Source organism: Dipodomys merriami, unplaced genomic scaffold (assembly GCF_024711535.1).
Source record: "Dipodomys merriami isolate MVZ:Mamm:240054 unplaced genomic scaffold, mDipMer1.0.p SCAF_2, whole genome shotgun sequence".
Classification (NCBI taxonomy): Eukaryota; Metazoa; Chordata; class Mammalia; order Rodentia; family Heteromyidae; genus Dipodomys; species Dipodomys merriami.
In genome coordinates, this window is record NW_027203381.1 from 120650267 (window position 1) to 120670142 (window position 19876).

Below are 19876 nucleotides of genomic sequence, written 5' to 3' on the forward strand. Positions count from 1 at the left end.
TCTGAGTGTGCCGAAGAACAGCCTTGCACGCTCACCTTGAGGTGGCGTTCACACCAGTGTGAATGCATGGGTGCTCTGGGGACATGGAGGGAAGCCATGGGAAGTGAGAGGGAGGCCAATGTGGACAGAAGGTCACCAGGACAGTGATATGTGAGGCGAAGGGCAGGAGGCAGCAGACAGGGAGGTGGGGTTAGGGGACAAGGGAGACCAAGGGGTACGAGGTGGGGAGCTAGTGCAGCGGCCCAGGTCTGATGCCAGCTTGCTGGGGTGGGTCCTGGAGTAAATGAATAATGAAAGGTAGAAAAAGGCGGGCGGTAGATACCTGAGGCGGTCTTTCAGAAGGACAGTAGACCAAGGGTGACCTGGAAGGACCAGGGTTAGCACAGGTTTCCAGACACATGTCTCAGTCACATGACTGAGACCACAAAGAGATGTCAATTAGGAGGTGTCGGAGGAGGCTCCCTTTGGGTAGAGGCACAGTGTCTGATGCTATGCGCACAGGGACAGCACCTGGCACATAGTGAGTACAGACACTGTACTCAGAGGGGGCACAGACCCTCTCCAGAGACCATGCCACAGTGCTCCCAAGGCAGGAGCTCTATGACATCAAAGCTCTCTTTCCCCATGAAGTCCAATCTAGACACGAATGCATGTGCACATATACACCTGCACACACTCAGGGGCATGTACACACAAGGTGCAGAACACAGGCGTTTGCACACCACGGGGATCCACCATGTTCCTCTGACTCTCTCCAGACTGAGCCATACTCCCCCAGCCAGCCTTTCCGCAGCCACTTCTAGCTGCCCCCAGCCTTTCCAGCCTCCCCCAGCCTATTCCTCAAGGCTGGGGCAGAGAAAATGGGCTGGGCACACAGGTAAGAAGCAAGTACCCGAAACATCACCAACATGATGTTTTTTGTCTCCAGGGTCTATGACAGATGCGATATTAAGCTGATGCTGAGGTGCGTTCCAAGGAGGATCCAGCCCTCTAGAAAATACATGGGAAGACTAGTCCTATGTTTGGTCTCTGGAGCAAGAGGTGGAGAGTCAGTCTCCAGGAACGGGCCCGGCAGCAGGCATCAAGTATCACAGGATTGTGTGGCAGTGCTGGGCCTTCTGAGTGCCATTGCCCCAAGGCCGCTGCCTGAACAGGTGATGTTAGGCTTTGGCCCTGAAAGGGCCTCCCATCAGCCAGCTGGCCTCTTTCATACATGGGGTAAGACTGCCGCACCCTTCACCTTCCGCCTTGTGGACAGGAAGCGGTGAGGCCAAGGCTCAGAGTAGAACCTGTGGGGGCAACCGTGGGCCCTGTCCTCCCTGCCACGCAGCCCTGTCGGGTGGGTGCCCCCGTCAACATGAGTGCAGGGGTGGGAAGATGGCTTGGGAAACTGAATTGCGGAGCTAGAGCTCTGTGACCTCACTGCTCTTGTTCTTCTGGTCCAGTGACTTGAGAACATACAGTCCTCCTTCCCCAGTGTGAGTCACCCACGTTGGATGATCAATCCTCGCCAAGAGCACAACCTCATCAGAGCAGTTTTCCTGTCCATAGCAAATGGGTGTTAACCATCCTAAAACAGGGACTGAAGAGAAGAAACCAACCACTGTGGAACAAGGCCAGGTGCTACGTCCAGCACTCCTTACTAAGGAGTTGTAGTAAGGCTCCTTCTAATCTATGTCTTCCTCCAGAACTCTGTCCTGGAAAGGGGCAACACTTACTACAGGCGGTGTGGAGCAGCTCCAGAGTCTGCAGAATTAGACTATGGCCTAGTGGGCCATGCTGGCCCTACCAGTGACAACCCTGAGTTTGACGTCCTATCTCACCCGGCCAATCCTATTCTGTATCCAACTTCTGTCCCATGTGTCCTTCAGAGTCTAATTCAGAGACCACAGAGCCAGACCCCTTTCTTGCCAGAGCACTCTCTTCCTCCTCTGTGCACCACCTCAGCCCCAAATAAACCCTCAGTTTTCCCCCCTGGGAAACAACAATTCATGTTTTCCAGAAGATTTGGTGAGGATCCATGCTGGAAAGGGGCCAACTTGTGCACACCATGCTTTTAGGAAACATCGGCTTGGTATTTTGCTGCGTTACACTCAGCCCCTAGAGTTCGTTGAATCTTTGGAGTCTGGCTCTGAACCAAGAGCAGGGCTCTGGTGTGGACTTGTCACACTCAACTACACCTGGAGAGCCCTGCCAATGGGAGAAGACCCCCAAGCACTGGGTGGCTAACACACCTGTACACTAGTTGGTGATGCTATATATCCTGCTGGTGGTGCAATTATGTAGGAAAGTTTGGATGAGCAAGAACACACACTGACCTGCACCAGGTAGGAACTTAGGAGGACTTTCTCCTGGACCAACTGGGTTTCTCTGTAGCAGAGCCAGAGTTCCTATACAGGAGGTTGGGTCATATTTAGGAGACCTAAAGGAGGAGAGTGGCCAGTGGAGCAGAAAAAGGGGTAAGCCAGCAAGGGTTGGTCACATCTGCGGACACTATCCTCAGACACTCTCTGAAGATGTCGACCTCTACAGCCTGGAGGAAATATGGACCTGTTTTATGGGACTGCTGGCCAGCTAGAGTCCTCCTGTCTACCCTCATCAGAAAAATCCCAGAAGACTAAGGGGGCTATAAGCCTACTTAAGTATGGTAGTGGCTGGAGTAAACATGAACCTGGAAGATGTGAGTGCCACAGTAGTGTCCAAGGCTCTGACTAGTGCCCAATAAGAGATTAGAGCCAGGCAGAGAAAAATCCCTGGGCCCAAAGCGCTCGGGTGCCAGGCAGAAGAACCCTGTCAGGCTGTCATCCAGCTGGCATTCTAGAAGACTGAGGGGTACAGCTGCCCCAAGAACAGCCAGGGGATACAGTGTAGCAGGGAGAGCCAAGTGGATTCCTAAGCCAAGCCGCCAAGTGAGGCGCAAGGAGCAGGAAGCATGAGGAGGTGGCCACACGGCTCCATGGGTGCTGTTTACAAGTACATCTGGATCCCTGGCTGAAGTCCCACCTCTCGCCAATCTTGTGCTCAGATGCCAAGGACATGCAGATGGATTTTAACAGGAACCAAACTAAATGCAACCAGAGGAAAAAAACGAAACCTGCGGCCAAGGACACGTGACATGTTCCAAGGTCAGGAGGACAACCAGTTAGTCTAGGACTTGCGACCTCAGTTCTTGGACATCCTGTCGCTCTGAGAACTGAGAAAAGCCCTCACACCTGGGAAGGAGGGCCCCACCTTGACCAGCGTCACTGGGAACGTGTTTTTCTCCTCCTCCACACACCGCCCACCCTCTCAGGTTGCACGGGCTTTCTCCCCGCTCCCCACGGGGCTTCCAGACAGGCGTCAGTATAGAGCGGGCTGCCCTCCACCTCTGAAAAGGCTGAGCCTCTGCTTGAGTGCCTGAGGACAGCCACAGCGTGGACAGGCCTCGGGTTAGAGAGCCTTGAGAAATGTTCTGTCATTTCACACGGTGCATTGTTCACAGAGGAGCAGGACAGGTAATCAGTCCCTCAAAAGATAATGCACACCTATCCGTAGTAGAACAGTGACTTGAGCTTTCACTCCTAGGGAGGCAGAAGCAAAATGTTGCCTCCCCTTTCCTCTCCTAATTGGTAGTGAGGCCACTCTCTGTGGCAGAGAAGCCCAGGCCTGTGCTGGCAAGAGCCAGCATCCTGTCCCTACTCATAAACACACAGAGGAGACAGAGGTCCCCAGGCCTGAGAGCAGTCGCTGGAAGGAGGCTGAGCCCTCCCCAAGATAAGAACTCTTTGATTTCCCACTCAGGTGAAGGCTGCTTTCTAAAACTGTATAAGACGTGTCCCAGGTCAGAACGTTCTGGAAGGACTTAGAAATAAGGAAGCGAATGCTGAGTAAGGGCAGAGGTTGCAGATTACAGGGAAGAGACGCCAGCCACAGCCTTGGTATGGGCTGTCAAGCCCCTCTGATACCCTCCAGGGCCAGAGGTTAAAGCTTGGCTTAGAACTGCATGCGACTGACTGAGGTTAAACAGGATGGCTTTTCACCTGCCCGGATCTCCATCAGGCTTCCTGGGAGTCACCATGAGGTGGGCAGCTTTGTTCTTTTCTCTGAGTCTCTCATGCTGGGAGCAGATGGGTGTGGAGGGAGGGAGAGCTGGTGAATATAAGTGTGAGCATCTCAGAGACCCCTCACCCCAATCCTGGATCCTAGACCCAGGGTTTCCTCATTTCCCTATGATGCCTGCTCCTTGACTCTAAACACAGCATTTCTTCTGGCAACCTGTAGGAATGGGATTCTCACATCAGAAAAAAATGAGATGGAGAAAGGGGCTTTGAGTGGAGAGATGGCGGAAGCAGAGCTGGCCGCAGTGCAGGCTGGTGCCGCCCAGGGCTCAGGGCTGTGAGGAGAAATGCAAAGCAGCAGGGTCAGAGACAGCCTCTGAGGGCAGGACCAAATGTCAGGCACCTTGGTCTGCAGCCAAAAAGTTACGCAAATGCGAGGGCCCGGGACACTTGGCCACTCGGCCACTTCGGGGTGTTCAGGGCTTTAAACTGCATTCCCTAGGCCCATGGAACCCTGTCACCACAGTGCCCTCCAGCCTGTCAAACCCAGGCTGGAAAGAGGTGGGAAGGGAGAGGCTCACCTGAATCCTAGCTCCACCCCATACACAGGGCCAGGACCTCCCCCTGTTCCCAGAAAACGTATCCTGGGCTCCTGCACCCCACACGGTGTATCCATTGTAAACAACTCCTTCACAACTGGACCACTCAGGACACAGGTCACACAGGCAGAAGCAGGTCACACCCCTGCGGGCGCCCAGTGGCCTGGCTCTCACTGAAGATACCAAAGCACACCACAGCCTTAAGCAAAACACACCCTCAAAGCCTGCCTTTCCCAGGACACTATTTCCTCTAACTCTGTGTTCTTCTGTGCACTTCCCTTCCTCTCTAGAGAGAATCCTACATGTGAAGACTCAGTTTTCTTGTTTGCAGAAAAATCCTTGATAAGATTACATGAGATTGGGGAAGAAGTAAAGACATGGGTATGGCTGGGCACCAGTGGCTCACGCCTGTAATCCTAGCTACTCAGGAGGCTGAGATCTGATCACGGTTCAAAGCCAGCCCAGGCAGGAAAGTCCATGAAACTCTCATCTCCAATAAACCACCAGAAAACCAGAAGTGGCACTGTAGCTCAAATGGTAGAGCGCTCGCCTTGAGCTGAAGAGCTAAGGGACAGTGCCCAGGCCCAGAGTTCAAGCCCCATGACCGACAAAAAAAAGATGTGGGTGTGTTTAGCACACGAGGAAGGTATGAGAGTCTACATACACCTACACACAGACACATATACATACAGATAGGCACATATAGACACACACAGGTACAGACATATACACAAACACACAGAGACAGAGAAACACACATATACAAACAGTCATGACCATGGTAGGTGGCTGCTTCCACTGATTTTCCTCACCAGCAGAACTGCAGGCACCATGATTTGAAAGTTGGAGACTTGGGCTGGGAAGGTGGCTCAGTGGTAGAGCGCTTGCCTTGCATGTTTGAGGCCCTGGGTTCGATTCTTTAGCACCACATAAGCAGAAAAAAAAGCTGGAAGTGGTGCTGTGGCTCAAATGGTAGAGCGCTAGCCTTGAGCTGAAGAGCTGAGGGACAGCACCCAGGCCCAGAGTTCAGGCCCCACGACCGGACCAAAAAAAAAAGAAGAAAGTTGGAGACTTGGACAAGGCCCAGAAATGGGGCAGGTGACTCCAGTTGTGGGCAAGTCCCCACAGAAAGGGGCAGATACAAATCAAAGCCACCAGGGCTCCTGCAGCCCCATGGTTGGCCGTGCAAAAATGCCTGTATAGAGCTGGCCCGGTGCTGTGCCACGCAAACTCAGCAATGTGGTTCTCAAGTACGGAGCCAAGGCTGCCTGCCAGAGAGCTCGCAAGCCTCGACCTTGGGAGGATACACGTCCATTTATATTTCAAGGGAAAAGCAGGCATGAGGCACAAGTAGGAGGGCATCGCTGAGGATGCAGTGCCTCAGGGCATGAGGTCCACAGCTACGCGGGACTTGCCACTCCCCCGGGGGAGGTATTTCAGCAGTTATGCCCCTCTGGAGCACTGGAGAGGACAGCGAGAGGCACACAGTGTTCCCACCAAGTGACCTCAGAAACAAGAGTCCACATTTTCACACTTACACTTGTAGCACATCTACTCTTCCCCCATTCTCCAAGAACCTGTCATCACAGGTGCAGAAAAAGGCTCCCCAGCCACGGGTGGGCACCCCACCCTGCTGCAAGCCCACCGCGCTCTCGGCCCTCGCTCCTCTTCCAGCTCTCTGGTCCTGAAATTGAGCAACTGGTATGGGGGAAAAACTTGATATTCACATACAAAAGAATGAGGTTGGACCCTTGATAATAACAAATACAAAAACTTACATAAACCAGGCATAGTGGCACCTATTGTAGCTCTAGATAATCAGGAGGTGAAGTATGCTTGAGCCCAGGAATCTGAAAGCAACCTGGGCAGCATTGTCAGACATCATTTCAAAACTCACAAACAAATGAAAAACAGCCCTAAGCATGAGAAACAGTAGTCAACAAGGGGGAAATCTTTTGTTCACTGGTTTGTTGACATTATCTTGGATATGGCACCAAACACACAGACAACAAATGAAAAGATAAAGCAGACCTGATCAAAATTAAGACAATCTGCACAACAAAGGGCACCGTTAATAAACAAAGAGACAACAAACAGAAAGAGGGGGAACATTTGCAAACCACATGTATGATAAGGTATCCAGAATCCACGAGAAGCTGCAGCTGAGCAACTAACAATCCCATTCAGAAACAGGCACCAAGTCTCAACAGATATTTCTAAAGAAGACACATGAATGGCCAGCAAAGACATTTAAAAATGTTCAGACTCACTGTCCCTATGGAAATGAAAACCAGAGCCATAATAAGATGCTGCCTTGCATTCATTATCAGTGGTTTTGTCAATAAATGAGATAGTGAGATAAAGAAACTGGAGCCCTTGAACATTTGGCTGCTGGGAATAGAAAACCATGCAGCTGCTGTGGAAGTTTGGCAGTTCAACAAAAAGTTAAAAGTAGAGTTACCATATGATCCAGCCATTTCATTCCAAGGTAGGCATCCCAAAGCATTGGAGGCAGAAACTCAGACAGACTAACATGTATAATCTGGACGGCGTCATTCATTCACAGCCAAAGAGCGGAGCGAACCCGAGTGTCCATCAACAAATGACATGTGCTAAACATGCACCAACCTTGAGGACATTATGTAAGCGAAATAGGTCAGACTCAGAACAACAAATACTGTCTCGTTCTACTTATAAGAAGTGCCTAGAGACTGGGCATATGTCGTAGTGGTAGAGTGCTTGCCTAGCATGCATGAAGCCCTGCGTTCCATTACTCAGTACCACATAAATAATAAAAGCAAGAAGTGGTTCTGGGGTTCAAGTGGTATAGTGCTAGCCTTGAGCAAAAGAAGCTCAGGGACAGTGTCCAGGCCCTGAGTTCAAGCCCCAGGACTGACAAAAAAAAAAAAGTAGTACCTAGAAGAGTCAAATCCATACAGAAACAAAGTAAGGGATACCAGAGTCTGGTGGAAAAGCACCTTGGGAATGAGAATTTCTTTAGGAGGGAGGAAGAAAAAGTTGTAGAAATTGATCCTGGTGCTAGTTACATAACACTAAATATATTTATTTCCATTTAATTCTATACTTAAAATATAATTTTTATATTAGGTCTATCTTATTTTAAAAAAACTTTAAAAGAATCACAAATACTGCTGGGCACCAGTAGCTCATGCCTGTAACCCTAGCTACTCAGGAGGCTAAGATCTGAGATCATGGATTGAAGTTAGCCCAGGCAGGAAAGCCTGTGAGACTCATCTCCAATTAACCACCAGAACACCAAAAGTGGTGCTGTGTCTCAAAATGGTAGAGAGCAATCCTTGAGTGACAGATCTCAAGGACAGTGCCAAGGCCGAGTTCAAGCCCCGTGACCAGGGCGGGGGGGGGGGGGGGGCAGGGAGTGCAGTGAGCTTTCATTTTATAATGTGAACTAGTCATTCAACTTATTCTCACATGAAGGCAAATTTAAATGTTCACACTCTCAGAGCAGAGGGGCAGCCACCAGCCTTAAAGAGGAGCTGGTGAGACATAGCCCTTGGACAGAAGTACTCAGAGCCTTTCAGTGAGCTCAGCACTGCCTTCTTTTTTTTTTTTTTTTTTTTTTGCCGGTCATGGGTCTGGGCGCTGTCCCTCAGCTCTTCAGCTCAAGCCACAGCGCCACTTCCGGCTTTTTCTGTTTATGTGGTGCTGAGGAATCGAACCCAGGGCCTCATGCTTGCAAGGCATGCACTCTACCGCTGAGCTACCTTCCCAGCCCCTCAGCACTGCCTTCTGAGTTTGCATACTGCCCTGCGGGATGCTGGGGCTTGTTCTGGATTATCCATACCATCAGGATCTTTAACTTCAAACTTCAGGACTTCTTAGAAAATTACTAGTTTTCTAAGAAAAGTAATTATTATTATATAAATTATTCTAGTATATATAAATTATTATTCCATGCACATACGTGTCCCAGCAGTATACAATAGCAGACCAGTACTGCAGAATCAGTACTGCAGGCATATTTACCACCTGGCTTTTTTTCTTTCAAATGTTTTATAGTAGTACTGGGATTTGGACTCAGGGTCTTACAAACTTGCTAGGCAGATGTTTTACCACTGAAACAACACCTTCATCCTTCTAGTTTTATTTTTATTAGATCAGGTCTTGCATTTTTACCTGGACTGCCAGTCTCCTATTTCTCCTCTTATAGCTATGGTTACAGATGTGGACCCCCACTCCAAGATCATTGGTTTTGATGAGCCCTCACTAATTGGCTGGCCTCAAAATGCAACCCTCTCAATCACTGCCCCTCAAATATCTGGGATTATAGGTATGGGCCACCATTCATATCTACAGTGGCCATCTTCCAGTGTGCTTACCTTGTTACTATTTATCTCCTCTTTTAGTTTCATGTGAATCTAGATCCTTTCTTATAGTCTCTCCTTGGTTGATTGTAAGAAATCTCTTCTCTCTTGGTGTGATTTTTCTTAGGTCACAGACTTGTGACCTATACCTGGTACTTCAACTACCTTCCACTGGACTACATGAGGAACGCAGGCTGCGTAACTATGACAAATTTAACTCTTCTGTTTCAGGCTTATCCTCAGGTCACGCCATGAGAAAACTGATCCAAAACCACTCACAGAGACTCTACAGCATTCCACATTGTAAACAAGATCTTGACTTCCAGACCTGAAAGAAAGCAACTGAGACCGTTTGCAAGGGCTGAAAGAGATATGGGTGGAATCTGGCCTTTGGATTTTATATCTTCACACGCTAGTTAGTAGTACCAATGAGAAAAAGAAGTATTTAACTAAATACATACAAGAGGAACTTTTTAAAAGTTAAACTAAAAATATGAACAGCACTACATTACCTTTTTGCCTGATTTTTAAATTCAGGCAAAGCTGAAAATGTTTACACGTTTTTAGCTGAACAGGGCTACTGGACACAGGCCACCCCTTGAGAATGGTCTCCAGCCCCTTCCTTGCCTGTGGCCCTCAGGAGGAGCAGGCTGTCTGCCCAGGAACTCTCACTATCTTAGACCCTCAGATCAGAAGAAAAGAACAGTCTTTATTCCTGTCCGTCCACACTAACTTCCAAGCTACAGACAACAGAATAGCCATTTCTCCTTTCTGCACAGGGCTAGCCCTGTTTGGCAGGAAAACCTTGTGGTTTCAAAAAGCAGCACAAACCCATCATGCTAGTTTATCTCTATTACCTTACTAAGCAAAACAACCATCATCAAAAGAGGTATCATCCTAGTGTAAGTACAAAGACACAATACCACTAATCTGGGACAACAGAAACATACAACACAGCTAGACCCAGGTCTGCCTCCATGAATCTTAAACTGCCTTTTATAGACTATCTGGCTCTGGTGAGCTAGCAGTACACAATGTGTTGGCTCATGAAATTCAAACAAGTATGCCTTCCTTTGCACTTTACATTCAGCTTCAACCATAAACTATATGTCCCCTCTAAAAATCCACTTAGAAAAAAATATGAAGTTACACATAGCAGAAAAATTTTTAGAAGTATTCAGGCTATCATAAAAAAGGGATAGAAGACTTATTTCCTCTTTCATGGGATGACAGAGCCCAATGCATTGAGTGACACACAGAAGGAAGCAGCCAGGGAAAGAAAGCAGTTCACTGGGATGCCAACTCTTGCTCACACCTAAAACGTCTAGAAGAGTTGTGGTGTGTTCTTTGTTCTCTGCCAATTGTGTACAACTTACACTGTACAGCATGATGACCACACAGGGTGCATATGTACAATAAAGTCCTGGTACACACACACACACATACACACACACACACACACACACACACACACACACACACACACACACACGAATGGAACTACCATTTAGAGAATCTCAACTAACTGCATATATTCTCATCTATCTTCCAATATTGATTATAAGAAAAACTGGACATCTAAGCCCATTGACAAAGATAGTTCCTTTTGCCAGCCAATTATACAAAGGGAATAAATTTCCTAATATCAAACTTACATTTCAGAATATAGTAGTTTTAATATACTATCTCTTCTTTCTTTATTCAAAAATAGAGGCCCCAAAAATAAACAACTAAAATGTACAACGTCATATGAAATCACAGGGTCTCCAAAGGTTATAAAGATAAACCTGCATAGCAGAGGTATTCATTCCAATTACCAGAGAGAGAATAAGTTGATTTTCAAAGAAATGTATGTGGAGAAATGCTGACCACAGGCAGACGGTGACTGGGTCTCCCGTCTTTACGGTAACGTACAGGCATGGACAGTTTATGGGGCAGTGAGGAGCTGCTCTAGGAAGGCCTCTTGCAGGTAGTCCTGGAATGGCTTTTCCAGAGGACAGATTCTTGTCTGACTCCCTGCTCTGGCAAGATTCAACACTCACAGTGCAGTGTCTTTCCAGAGAGAGTGCTGTGGAATACCACGCCCCTCTGCCTATCCCCTGTCAGTCACCCTCCGGGCCACCTCTAACACACAGCACCTGGAGAAGGCTTGGATACACACTGAGGAACCGGGGAGAGTGGGACACAGGCACGTCACCAGACCCCCTGGGACTGAGCGCACCTACTCATTGCGCTCCAGGGTGTGGAGGTCGTCCAGGAGCTCCTGGGCGGCGCTCTGCAGGTGCGGGTTGCGGCTTTTCGACATGGCCAAGATGCGCTGCAGAGGTAGAGAGTTCCGGAACTCAGCGGCTGACTTGGAGAAGACTTCCGGTTCCAGAACCACAGACTGGATGAGCCGCAGTACATGGAGACACACCTCTACATCTGGATCTGAGAAAGATGGAGACACTTCCAATGAGAATTAGAGCTTCTTCAGGAGTCCACCCTTTGAAGGCTCCTTCTGAGTGACAAGTAGATGGGTGAGAGAACTCCAGGCTATTCTGGAGACCAGAGTAATTTCTTTTTTTTTTTTTTTTTTTTTTTTTGTCGGTCATGGGGCTTGAACTCCGGGCCTGGGCGCTGTCCCTCAGCTCTTCAGCTCAAGGCGAGCGCTCTACCACTTGAGCTACAGCGCCACTTCCGGTTTTCTGGTGGTTTATTGGAGATAGGAGTCTCACGGTCTCTCCTGCCCGGGCTGGCTTTGAACCGCGATCCTCAGATCTCAGCCTCCTGAGTAGCTAGGATTACAGGCGTGAGCCACCAGCGCCCGGCCTCAGAGTAATTTCTTGATGTGAAAGCTCGCACATAAAACAGTAGACAAAGCTTGATCAGCATCTATTTACAACCATCCACCTACAAAAACACTACCCTCATAATTTAGAACACTGAGCTGGAAACGCTGGTGCTGCGGTGGGAACTGGGAAGTGCCCCCCAGGCCTATGCCAGTCCCCAGCCTGTGGTGCTCCTAGGATGTGGTGAACCTCCAGGAAATGGGGTCTACTGGGAGGAAGTGAGGTCTCTGGGGGCATGTCCTGGAGTGGGCATCGGGACCCTGTTCCCTTCCTGCTTCTCTCTGCTTCCGCGCTTCCAGGAGGTGACATCTATTCCTGTCGTGAAGTCCCTGCACGCTGCCACAGGCCCAAAGCATCACTGAAACCTATGAAACTGAACACAGATAAACCTTTCCTCCTTTTAGTTGACATCCTCAGATATTTTCTCCCAGTGACATAAAGCTGACTAACACAAAGGCTTTCCATATTGTTTGCCATAACTCTGCTCTCACCATTGTCTTAAAGCTATTACTTCATTTGCATTCCAACTGTAGCTAGCCTCTCAAAAGCTACAGGCAGAGACACACTCTGCTCAGGCTGTGGAGTGACACAGTGCCACAGGCAGCAATGCACACACTGCCTTCCATTACTTTCCATGTGACTAACCTCAGGAGCTACAGAGCCTGGAAGCCACACTTATATTGTAATATCCGCCAAAAACAGTGGGAATGTGGCTGGGAATGTGGCTCAGCAGTAGAACGCTTGCCTAGCATGCATGAAGCCTTGGGTTTAATTCCTCAGTACCACTTACACAGAAAAGGCCAGAAATGGTGCTGTACCTTAAATGGTAGAGTGCTAGCCCTGAGCAAAAAGCTCAGGGACAGTGCCCAGGCCTCGAATTTGAGCCCCAGGACTGGCAAGCAAAAAACAAAACAAAAACAAAAAAACCAGTGGGGGTAGGGATGGGAGGGGTAAGTGGGAAAGAACGATGGACAGGTGACATTGACCAAGAAGTACCATACTTACAACCTGACGTATGGAACTGTAGCTTCTTTGGACAACTATTTAATAATAACAATAAAATAAATGTAAAAATAGCAAGAGAAAATCAGTAATAAAGTACAGACAGTAAAGGGACAATAAGTAATATATGAAAAACTTGATACCTATAAATTTGTTTTACAACTTGGCTGGAATAAAAAAGTTCTTGGGATAAAACACACTATCAAAATGTATTCAAACAGCCAGGCGCTGGTGGCTCACACCTGTAATCCTAGGTACTCAGGAGGCTGAGATTTGAGGATCGAGGTTCAAAGCCAGACTGGGCAGGAAAGTCTGGGAGATTCTTATCTCCAATAAACCACTAGAACACCGGAAGTGGCGCTGGGGCTCAAGCGGTAGAACGCTCACCTTGAGCTGAAGAGCACAGGGACAGTGCCCAAGGCCAGAGTTCAAGCCCCACAACCGACCAAAAAAAAAAAAATTATTCAAACAAAGCAGATAAACTACATTTGTCTATATCTATTGCAGAAACTGAATTTGTAGTTTAAACAATGAATAAAAGCCCAGGACCAAATGGCTTCATTCGCAAATTCAATCCAACATTTAAAGAACAATAATAGTAATGCTATACAAGCATCCCAGTAAATAGAAGATACTTGTTCACACAAGTGTCAACTTTTTGGGGGACAGAATTGCTCTGCTACCAAAACTAGACAAAGAAGATACAGCAACATGTTTGGGGAGGGGGCAGTAAAATGAAAGGAGGGAGGAAGGATGAGAAAATATAGCCATTGTATTCATGTACATTATATAAAAACTGAACTGCATAATTTAAGGGTAGAGATGGGAGGGGAAATTGGAGAGCATGAAGGAAGAGGTGGTATTGATCAGGATGCAGTGTACTCATAACCTAACATACAGAATTGTAACGTCTCTGCACAACTACTTTATAACAAAATTTTCAAAAACTAGACAAAAAGCCAGGTACTGGAGCCTCACACCCGTAACCCTAGCTACTCAGCAAGCTGAGATCTGAGGATCACGGTTCAAAAGCAGCCCAAGCAGGAACATCTGTGAGCAAAGTCTATAAGACTCTTAAAACTCAGAGAAAGCCAGAAGTAGCACTGCAGTTCAAGTAATAGAGCTCTTGACTTAAGCATAAAGAGTCTCAGGGACAGTGCCCAAGCCCTGAGTTCAAGCCCCAGCCCAGAACAAAACAAACAAAAAATTAGACAAAGACATATTCATATCTCTCAGAAGCATAGATATGAAGTTCCTAAGCAAAATATAAGCAAAGTAGACCCAGAAATATGACTTTATAGCCACTGTGTATTTATCTGGGGAATGCAGGGTGCTTCCACACTTGTAGATCAATCAATGACACATAGAATAAGAAAAGCTCATCTTTGCCACAGATATTTTCAACAGAAAATTCCTGACAAAACTTAATACCTATTAATAATTTTTTAAAAAATACTCTAGGTTAGAACTCTACCACAGTTCCATTTCCAGTTTTCTGGTACTTAACTGGAGATAGAAGTCTCACAGACTGGACTGTGGTAGAGTGCTTGCCTCACATGCATGAGGCCCTGGGTTCGATTCCTCAGCACCACATAAGCAGAAAATGCCAGAAGTGGTGCTGTGGTTCAAGTGGTAGAGCGCTAGCCTTGAGCTGAAGAACTGAGGGACAGCACCCCGGCCCAGAATTCAGGCCCCACGACTGGACCCAAAAAAATAAAAAATAAAAATAAAAAAAGGAATTGGGCTGGGAAGGTGGCTCAGTGGTACAGCATTTGCCTTGCATGTTTGAGGCCCTGGGTTCAATTCTTTAGCACCACATAAGCAGAAAAAAAAAGCTGGAAGTGGTGCTGTGGCTCAAATGGTAGAGCGCTAACCTTGAGCTGAAAAGCTGAGGGACAGCGCCCAGGCCCAGAGTTCAGGCCCCACGACCGGACCCAAAAAAACCCCCAAAAAACAAAAAACAAAGAATTGAACAACAGAGCAACCTGGCAACTCTCAGGACAATCTGGGTCGGATTGAGGGCATCCACTGAACATCACAACTGTAGGAGACCTTGCTTCCACTCCAGGGCCCAGGGTTCCCATGCTCACCACCCTGCTAAAAGCACCCTGAAGATCTAAGCTGTGCAGTAAGATGAGAATTTTTTTTTAAGTTTTATAGGTTGAAAAGGAAGAAATAAAACTATCTCTATTTGCAGGTAATGTCTATAATAGAAGATCTCAATGAATAAACAAGAAGCCACTAAAGTAATTGAGTTTTGCCAGGTTTTCAGAGTACAAAGTCAACTTTATACAAAGATAAATTTTTACTAATATACTGGCAATAAAAAATAGGAAAATTTCTGGGCCTGTAATCCTAGCTAATCAAGAGGCTGAGATCTGAAGATTACGGTTCAAAGCCAGCCCCGTGCAGGAAAGTCCATGAGACTCTCATCTCCAATGAACCAGCAGAAGACCAGAAGTAGTGCTGTGGCTCCAGTGATAGAGTACTCACCTTGAGCTGCAGAGCTCAGGAACAGTGCCCAGGCCCAAAGTTCAAGTCCCACGACCAACAAAAAAAAACAAAAAACAAAACCCAAATCCAATTTCTCTTCTGTTGCATGTTGTCCTTATTTATTATGATGATTATTTTGGTGTTTTGGAGCAGGTCTCCACACGTAACCCAGGCTGGGCTTCCTGCCTCAGAGGTGACACACAGAATACACCACCACACAGAGTACACCACCACACCACCACCCCTGGCTCAGGAGCTTTCTTTTGAATTATTCTCCTTATAAATAGATGGACATCTCAAATTAGGGGTTGGTGCTTTCATCATTTTGGAAAATTCCTTTGGCTTTATTTCTTCAATGTTGTTTCTAAGCTGTCTCTTCTCTCTTGAATTTCTATTTTTCATTGTTCTGTTTTATTTTTTCTCTTCAGTTTCTAGAATACAAATCCACTGGATGTTAAGGTCTTTGTCTCATCTCTGTGCCTTTTACCTGCTCACATTTCCAACTCTCTTTCTGCTTCATTCTGAATAATTTCTGCAGATCTATCCATTCAGCCATCTCTTCAACAATGTACAATCTGCTATTAAATTGGTCCAGTAAATTTATAGCTGAAACTAATTATAATGTTAATTTCTAGAAATGTTATGCAATCTTTTTTCAGATCTACTGGGTTATTTTATAATCTCCCTTTACGCACATGTTAATCCCTTTGGGGACTTTTCTATTCATTTCATTTTTGTAGTATTGATGCTAGTATTCACTTTGCCACTGAGCTACAACTCCAACCCCATGTTATTTCTTTAAACACATTAAATCTACTTAATTTCATATCAGCTTACTAATTCTCATCTTTAAACCTTCTGTAGGTCTGACAGTGCAAACCTGTTACTTCTGTTGCCTTTCATTCACATTACTTTTTGAGATTTTAAGATGTGATCTCTGATCTTGTAATGCTATATCTAAGAATTTTTAAAGTACTTGGGAGGATTTTGTTTTTCTCTTAATGGGGACTGTATTAGTCAAAGTTCTCCAGGGAAACACAAGGATGTGAGGAAAGACAAATGTATGAATAGATAGACGACGAGGAAGATAAAACTATTTTCTATAAGGGTATAAGGGTTGGCTCACACAGTTAGGGAATCTGAGACGTCCTAAGATCAATACTGGGTGATGGGAAGGGCTCATGCCTGGAGGGCTGGTACCTGGTTCCAATCTGGAAGCTCTCAAGCTCAAGGCTCAAGAGTGGATGTTTTCCAAAGGCAGGAAAAGACCATCTTCCGGCTAATTAGCCGAGGAGCGCCTTCTCACTCATCCTTTCTGTTCCACTCAGGTCTTCAACCATGGGGGCAAACCCCACTCGCACCAGGAGGGTCATCTGCTTTACTTAACCTATAGATTCCAAAGTTCATTTCATCCTGACACATCCTCAAAACAAAAGTGAATGTTTGAGCAATGTCTGGACGCTTTGTGGTCCAGTCAAGTTAACACATAACATTATCCATCCCAGGAGCCACCCAGGTGATCTGAAGTAAAGCTTCAAGACTACATGGAAACCATCCCAGTGCCAGTTCTCAAAAGATATCCCCACACAGTGCTCAAAAAACCAAGGGTGAGAAAAGGCTGCTTTTCTGAAGAGCCCAGAATTGGCTGGTGTCTGCAGTTGACCCTCATACTGCTGCTGAGCACTATTAGGAGTTCTCTATTGGTTTATCATCTGGGGTGGGGCTTGAGCTGTGTCTCCTGACCCTATGCCCTGTGAACCACAAAAACTAAAGGTCAAGTTTAACCAAGCGGTAGTGCTACCTGTAATTCTAGCACTCAGAAAGTCGAAGCAGGAGGACTATGAGTTTGAGGCTATCTGGGAAACAAAGGGATCAGAAATTCTGCTTTAAATTCAGCCCTCCCACTTTTACTTGGCTTTTGTGCTCTGTGTATAATTTGATTTTTAACTTAAAAGAGCATGTAAAACAATTTTTTCCTTTTTTTTTTTTTTTTGTCATCTCACCCAGTCCTTGGGATTGGTCAGTGAGGAGGGCTGGTGGGGAGTCTGTTCCCTCATACTCCTGGCCCCAGTTCATAGCCCAAAGGGCTCTGCATTCTCATGAGATGATGAGGGCTCAGAACAGGGAGCAGGAGTGATCATGAGTGATCCAAACTTGGGTGTTCTGAAAGCAGAGCCATCAAGAATACCTAATGGGCTGGGAAGGTGGCTCAGTGGTAGAGCACTTGCCTTGCATGCATGAGGCCCTGGGTTTGATTCCTCAGCACCACATAAGCAGAAAAAAAAAAACCCGGAAGTGGCGCTGTGGCTCAAGTGGTAGAGTGCTAGCCGTGAGCTGAAGAGCTGAGGGACAGTGCCCAGGCCCAGAGTTCAGGCCCCACGACCAGACCCAAAAATAAATAAATAAATAAATAAATAAGATAAAGAATACCTAATGGATTCAGTATAAATGTGAAAGAGTAAAAAAAAAAAAAAGAAAGACAAGAGTCAGGAATCATGGCAAGGTTTTTAACAGCCTGGGAAGTCAAAAATAGAGCTATAGTCAAATGGGACTGGGAAGGCTGTGGGTAGCACTTCCCATTGGAGATGAAAGTACATTAGATGTTCACAGAGAGATGTCAGAGTTGGATCTGAGAGTCTGGAGTTTGGGAGAGAGGTCTAGCCTGAAGACACAAGTCTGAAAGATTATTCAGAGAAGCCAAACAGATGTTAACATGAGGTATTAATGCCTATATGTCCAACTCAGCACTGTAGACATGGACAGGAAGTACAGCGCCACAGGTCCAAGCGTGATGATGACATGGGTTTGCATTAGCAGTTACATAACATGTGCTCACCATCCCAAAACACTCTGTTCTCAGCAGTTATTTGCTAGGTCCTATGCCAGTTTTGTGGCTTAAGAGGAATGTGAAGAATCTAGACCACGCCTGGGAAAAAGTGAGCCATGTAGATGAAGAAAAGGCAGGGAAGTGAAATCCAACCGAAGCTGGAGGGAATGAGATTGTCTATCCAGGGGTGAGCTTGCCAGCATCTAGTCCTGTTCTCCTGGCAGAGGGGTCATGATACTTGGAAGTAACTTGTCAAGCAAAGTAAAAGGAATGAGTCTCCATCACAGCGCCAGATATTGAGGTTAGAACTAAAAGGGAAAACTAGCACCTCTTTAATTAATACCTACCATATAAGGTATTAAGACATTTGAGGTAGAAATTCCCACTTTGTACATCAGAAAACTGGGCTTCTAAAACGTTAATTAAATTTCCAAGTAGGATAGCTTCAATTCAAAGCTGGGTCTACTGAGTCTAAAGCTTGTGTTTAAATATATCAATTTTGTAACAACATATGCTGAATAAAATAGGACATGATGACTAAGGTTTTTCCAGATCTTTCAAAAATTAGAGTAGGGTCAGATACCAGTGGCTCGTACCTGTGATTCTAGCTACTCAGGAGGCTGAGCTCTAAGGATTATGGTTCAAAGCCAGCCCGGGCAGTAACATCTGTGAGACTCTGATCTCCAATAAACCCTCAGAAAACCTGAAGTAGAGCTGTGGCTCAAGCTGTAGAGCACTCACCTTGAGCTGAAGAGTGCAGGGACAGCACCCAAGCCCAGAGTTCAAGCCCCACGACCAACCAAAAAAAAAGAAAAAGAGAGAGAGAGAGAGAAAGTGGGAGAAAGGGAGGGAGGGGGAGAGAGTGGGAGGCAAGGAGGCAGGGATGGAGGGAGGGAGAGAGTGGAAGGGAAGGAGGCAGGGATGGAGGGAGGGAGAGAGAGAGGGGCTAGAAGTAAAGCTGTGGCTCAGGTGATAGAGCCTAGTCTTGAACACAAATCTCAGGGAGAATGCCCAGGCCCTGAGTTCAAGCCCCAAAATAAAATAAAATAAAATAAAGGACTGGACACCAGAGGCCCATACTTGAACTCCTAAGCTATTTGGGAAGCTGAGCTCTGAAGGACTGCAGTTCAAAGCCAAATAATAAGCAAAAGGGTATGGCTCAAGTGGTACAGCATCAGCTAAGCTAACAAATCAAGCAAGTGTCAGGCTCAGTGCAGTATATGCTCCACAAACTACATCTACTACCTAAAGCAAAGGAATAGAAGCAGGCAGGTTTAAATCTTGGCTTCAAATCTTGTTCTGACTCTAAGCAGTCATGAACCTGCCCTGAGAACACAACACCATGCAGCACACATCTTTGCAGGGAACTATGTTTGCTCCTATTTTCCTACTCTACAGCAAAAATGTATACTCAACTTTCTAAACCACATCATGGATAGGGATATAACTCAGTGATGGAGCACTTGCCTAGCATATCTAAGGACCCAAGTTCTATCCCCAGCACTGCCAAAAACAAAGACAACTTAAAACACCTATCCAGGGACTCCTCTTTAGCCTCCTCTCCAGATGGAGAGTCTTGCTACTTTCTTTCACAGCTTTATTTCATTTTCAAATAAAACACCCACCCAATTCTAGAGCAAACAAAGTAATTCCATGCATAACAGTAGCTAACCACCTTGAGCTACCCTGAGTAGACTTTGTTTTGTCTGACTTTAGGACAAATTATTCTAAAGATACCAAGTGA

The 19876-nt window shown here is 46.4% G+C and overlaps 1 protein-coding gene across 2 annotated transcripts in view; it reads right to left on the reverse strand.

Moving 5' to 3' along the window:
• Hsf2bp (heat shock transcription factor 2 binding protein) overlaps positions 1 to 19876 on the reverse strand; it is a 107149-nt gene that overhangs the window by 31268 nt on the left and 56005 nt on the right. The window contains exon 9 of one of the 2 annotated variants that reach the window (XM_070030780.1): positions 11201 to 11409. In XM_070030780.1, coding sequence (XP_069886881.1) covers positions 11201 to 11409 — 209 coding nt within the window. Of the gene's footprint in view, positions 1 to 10669; positions 11410 to 19876 lie in introns of those variants that run through there. The other variant, XM_070030781.1, reaches the window with a different exon arrangement.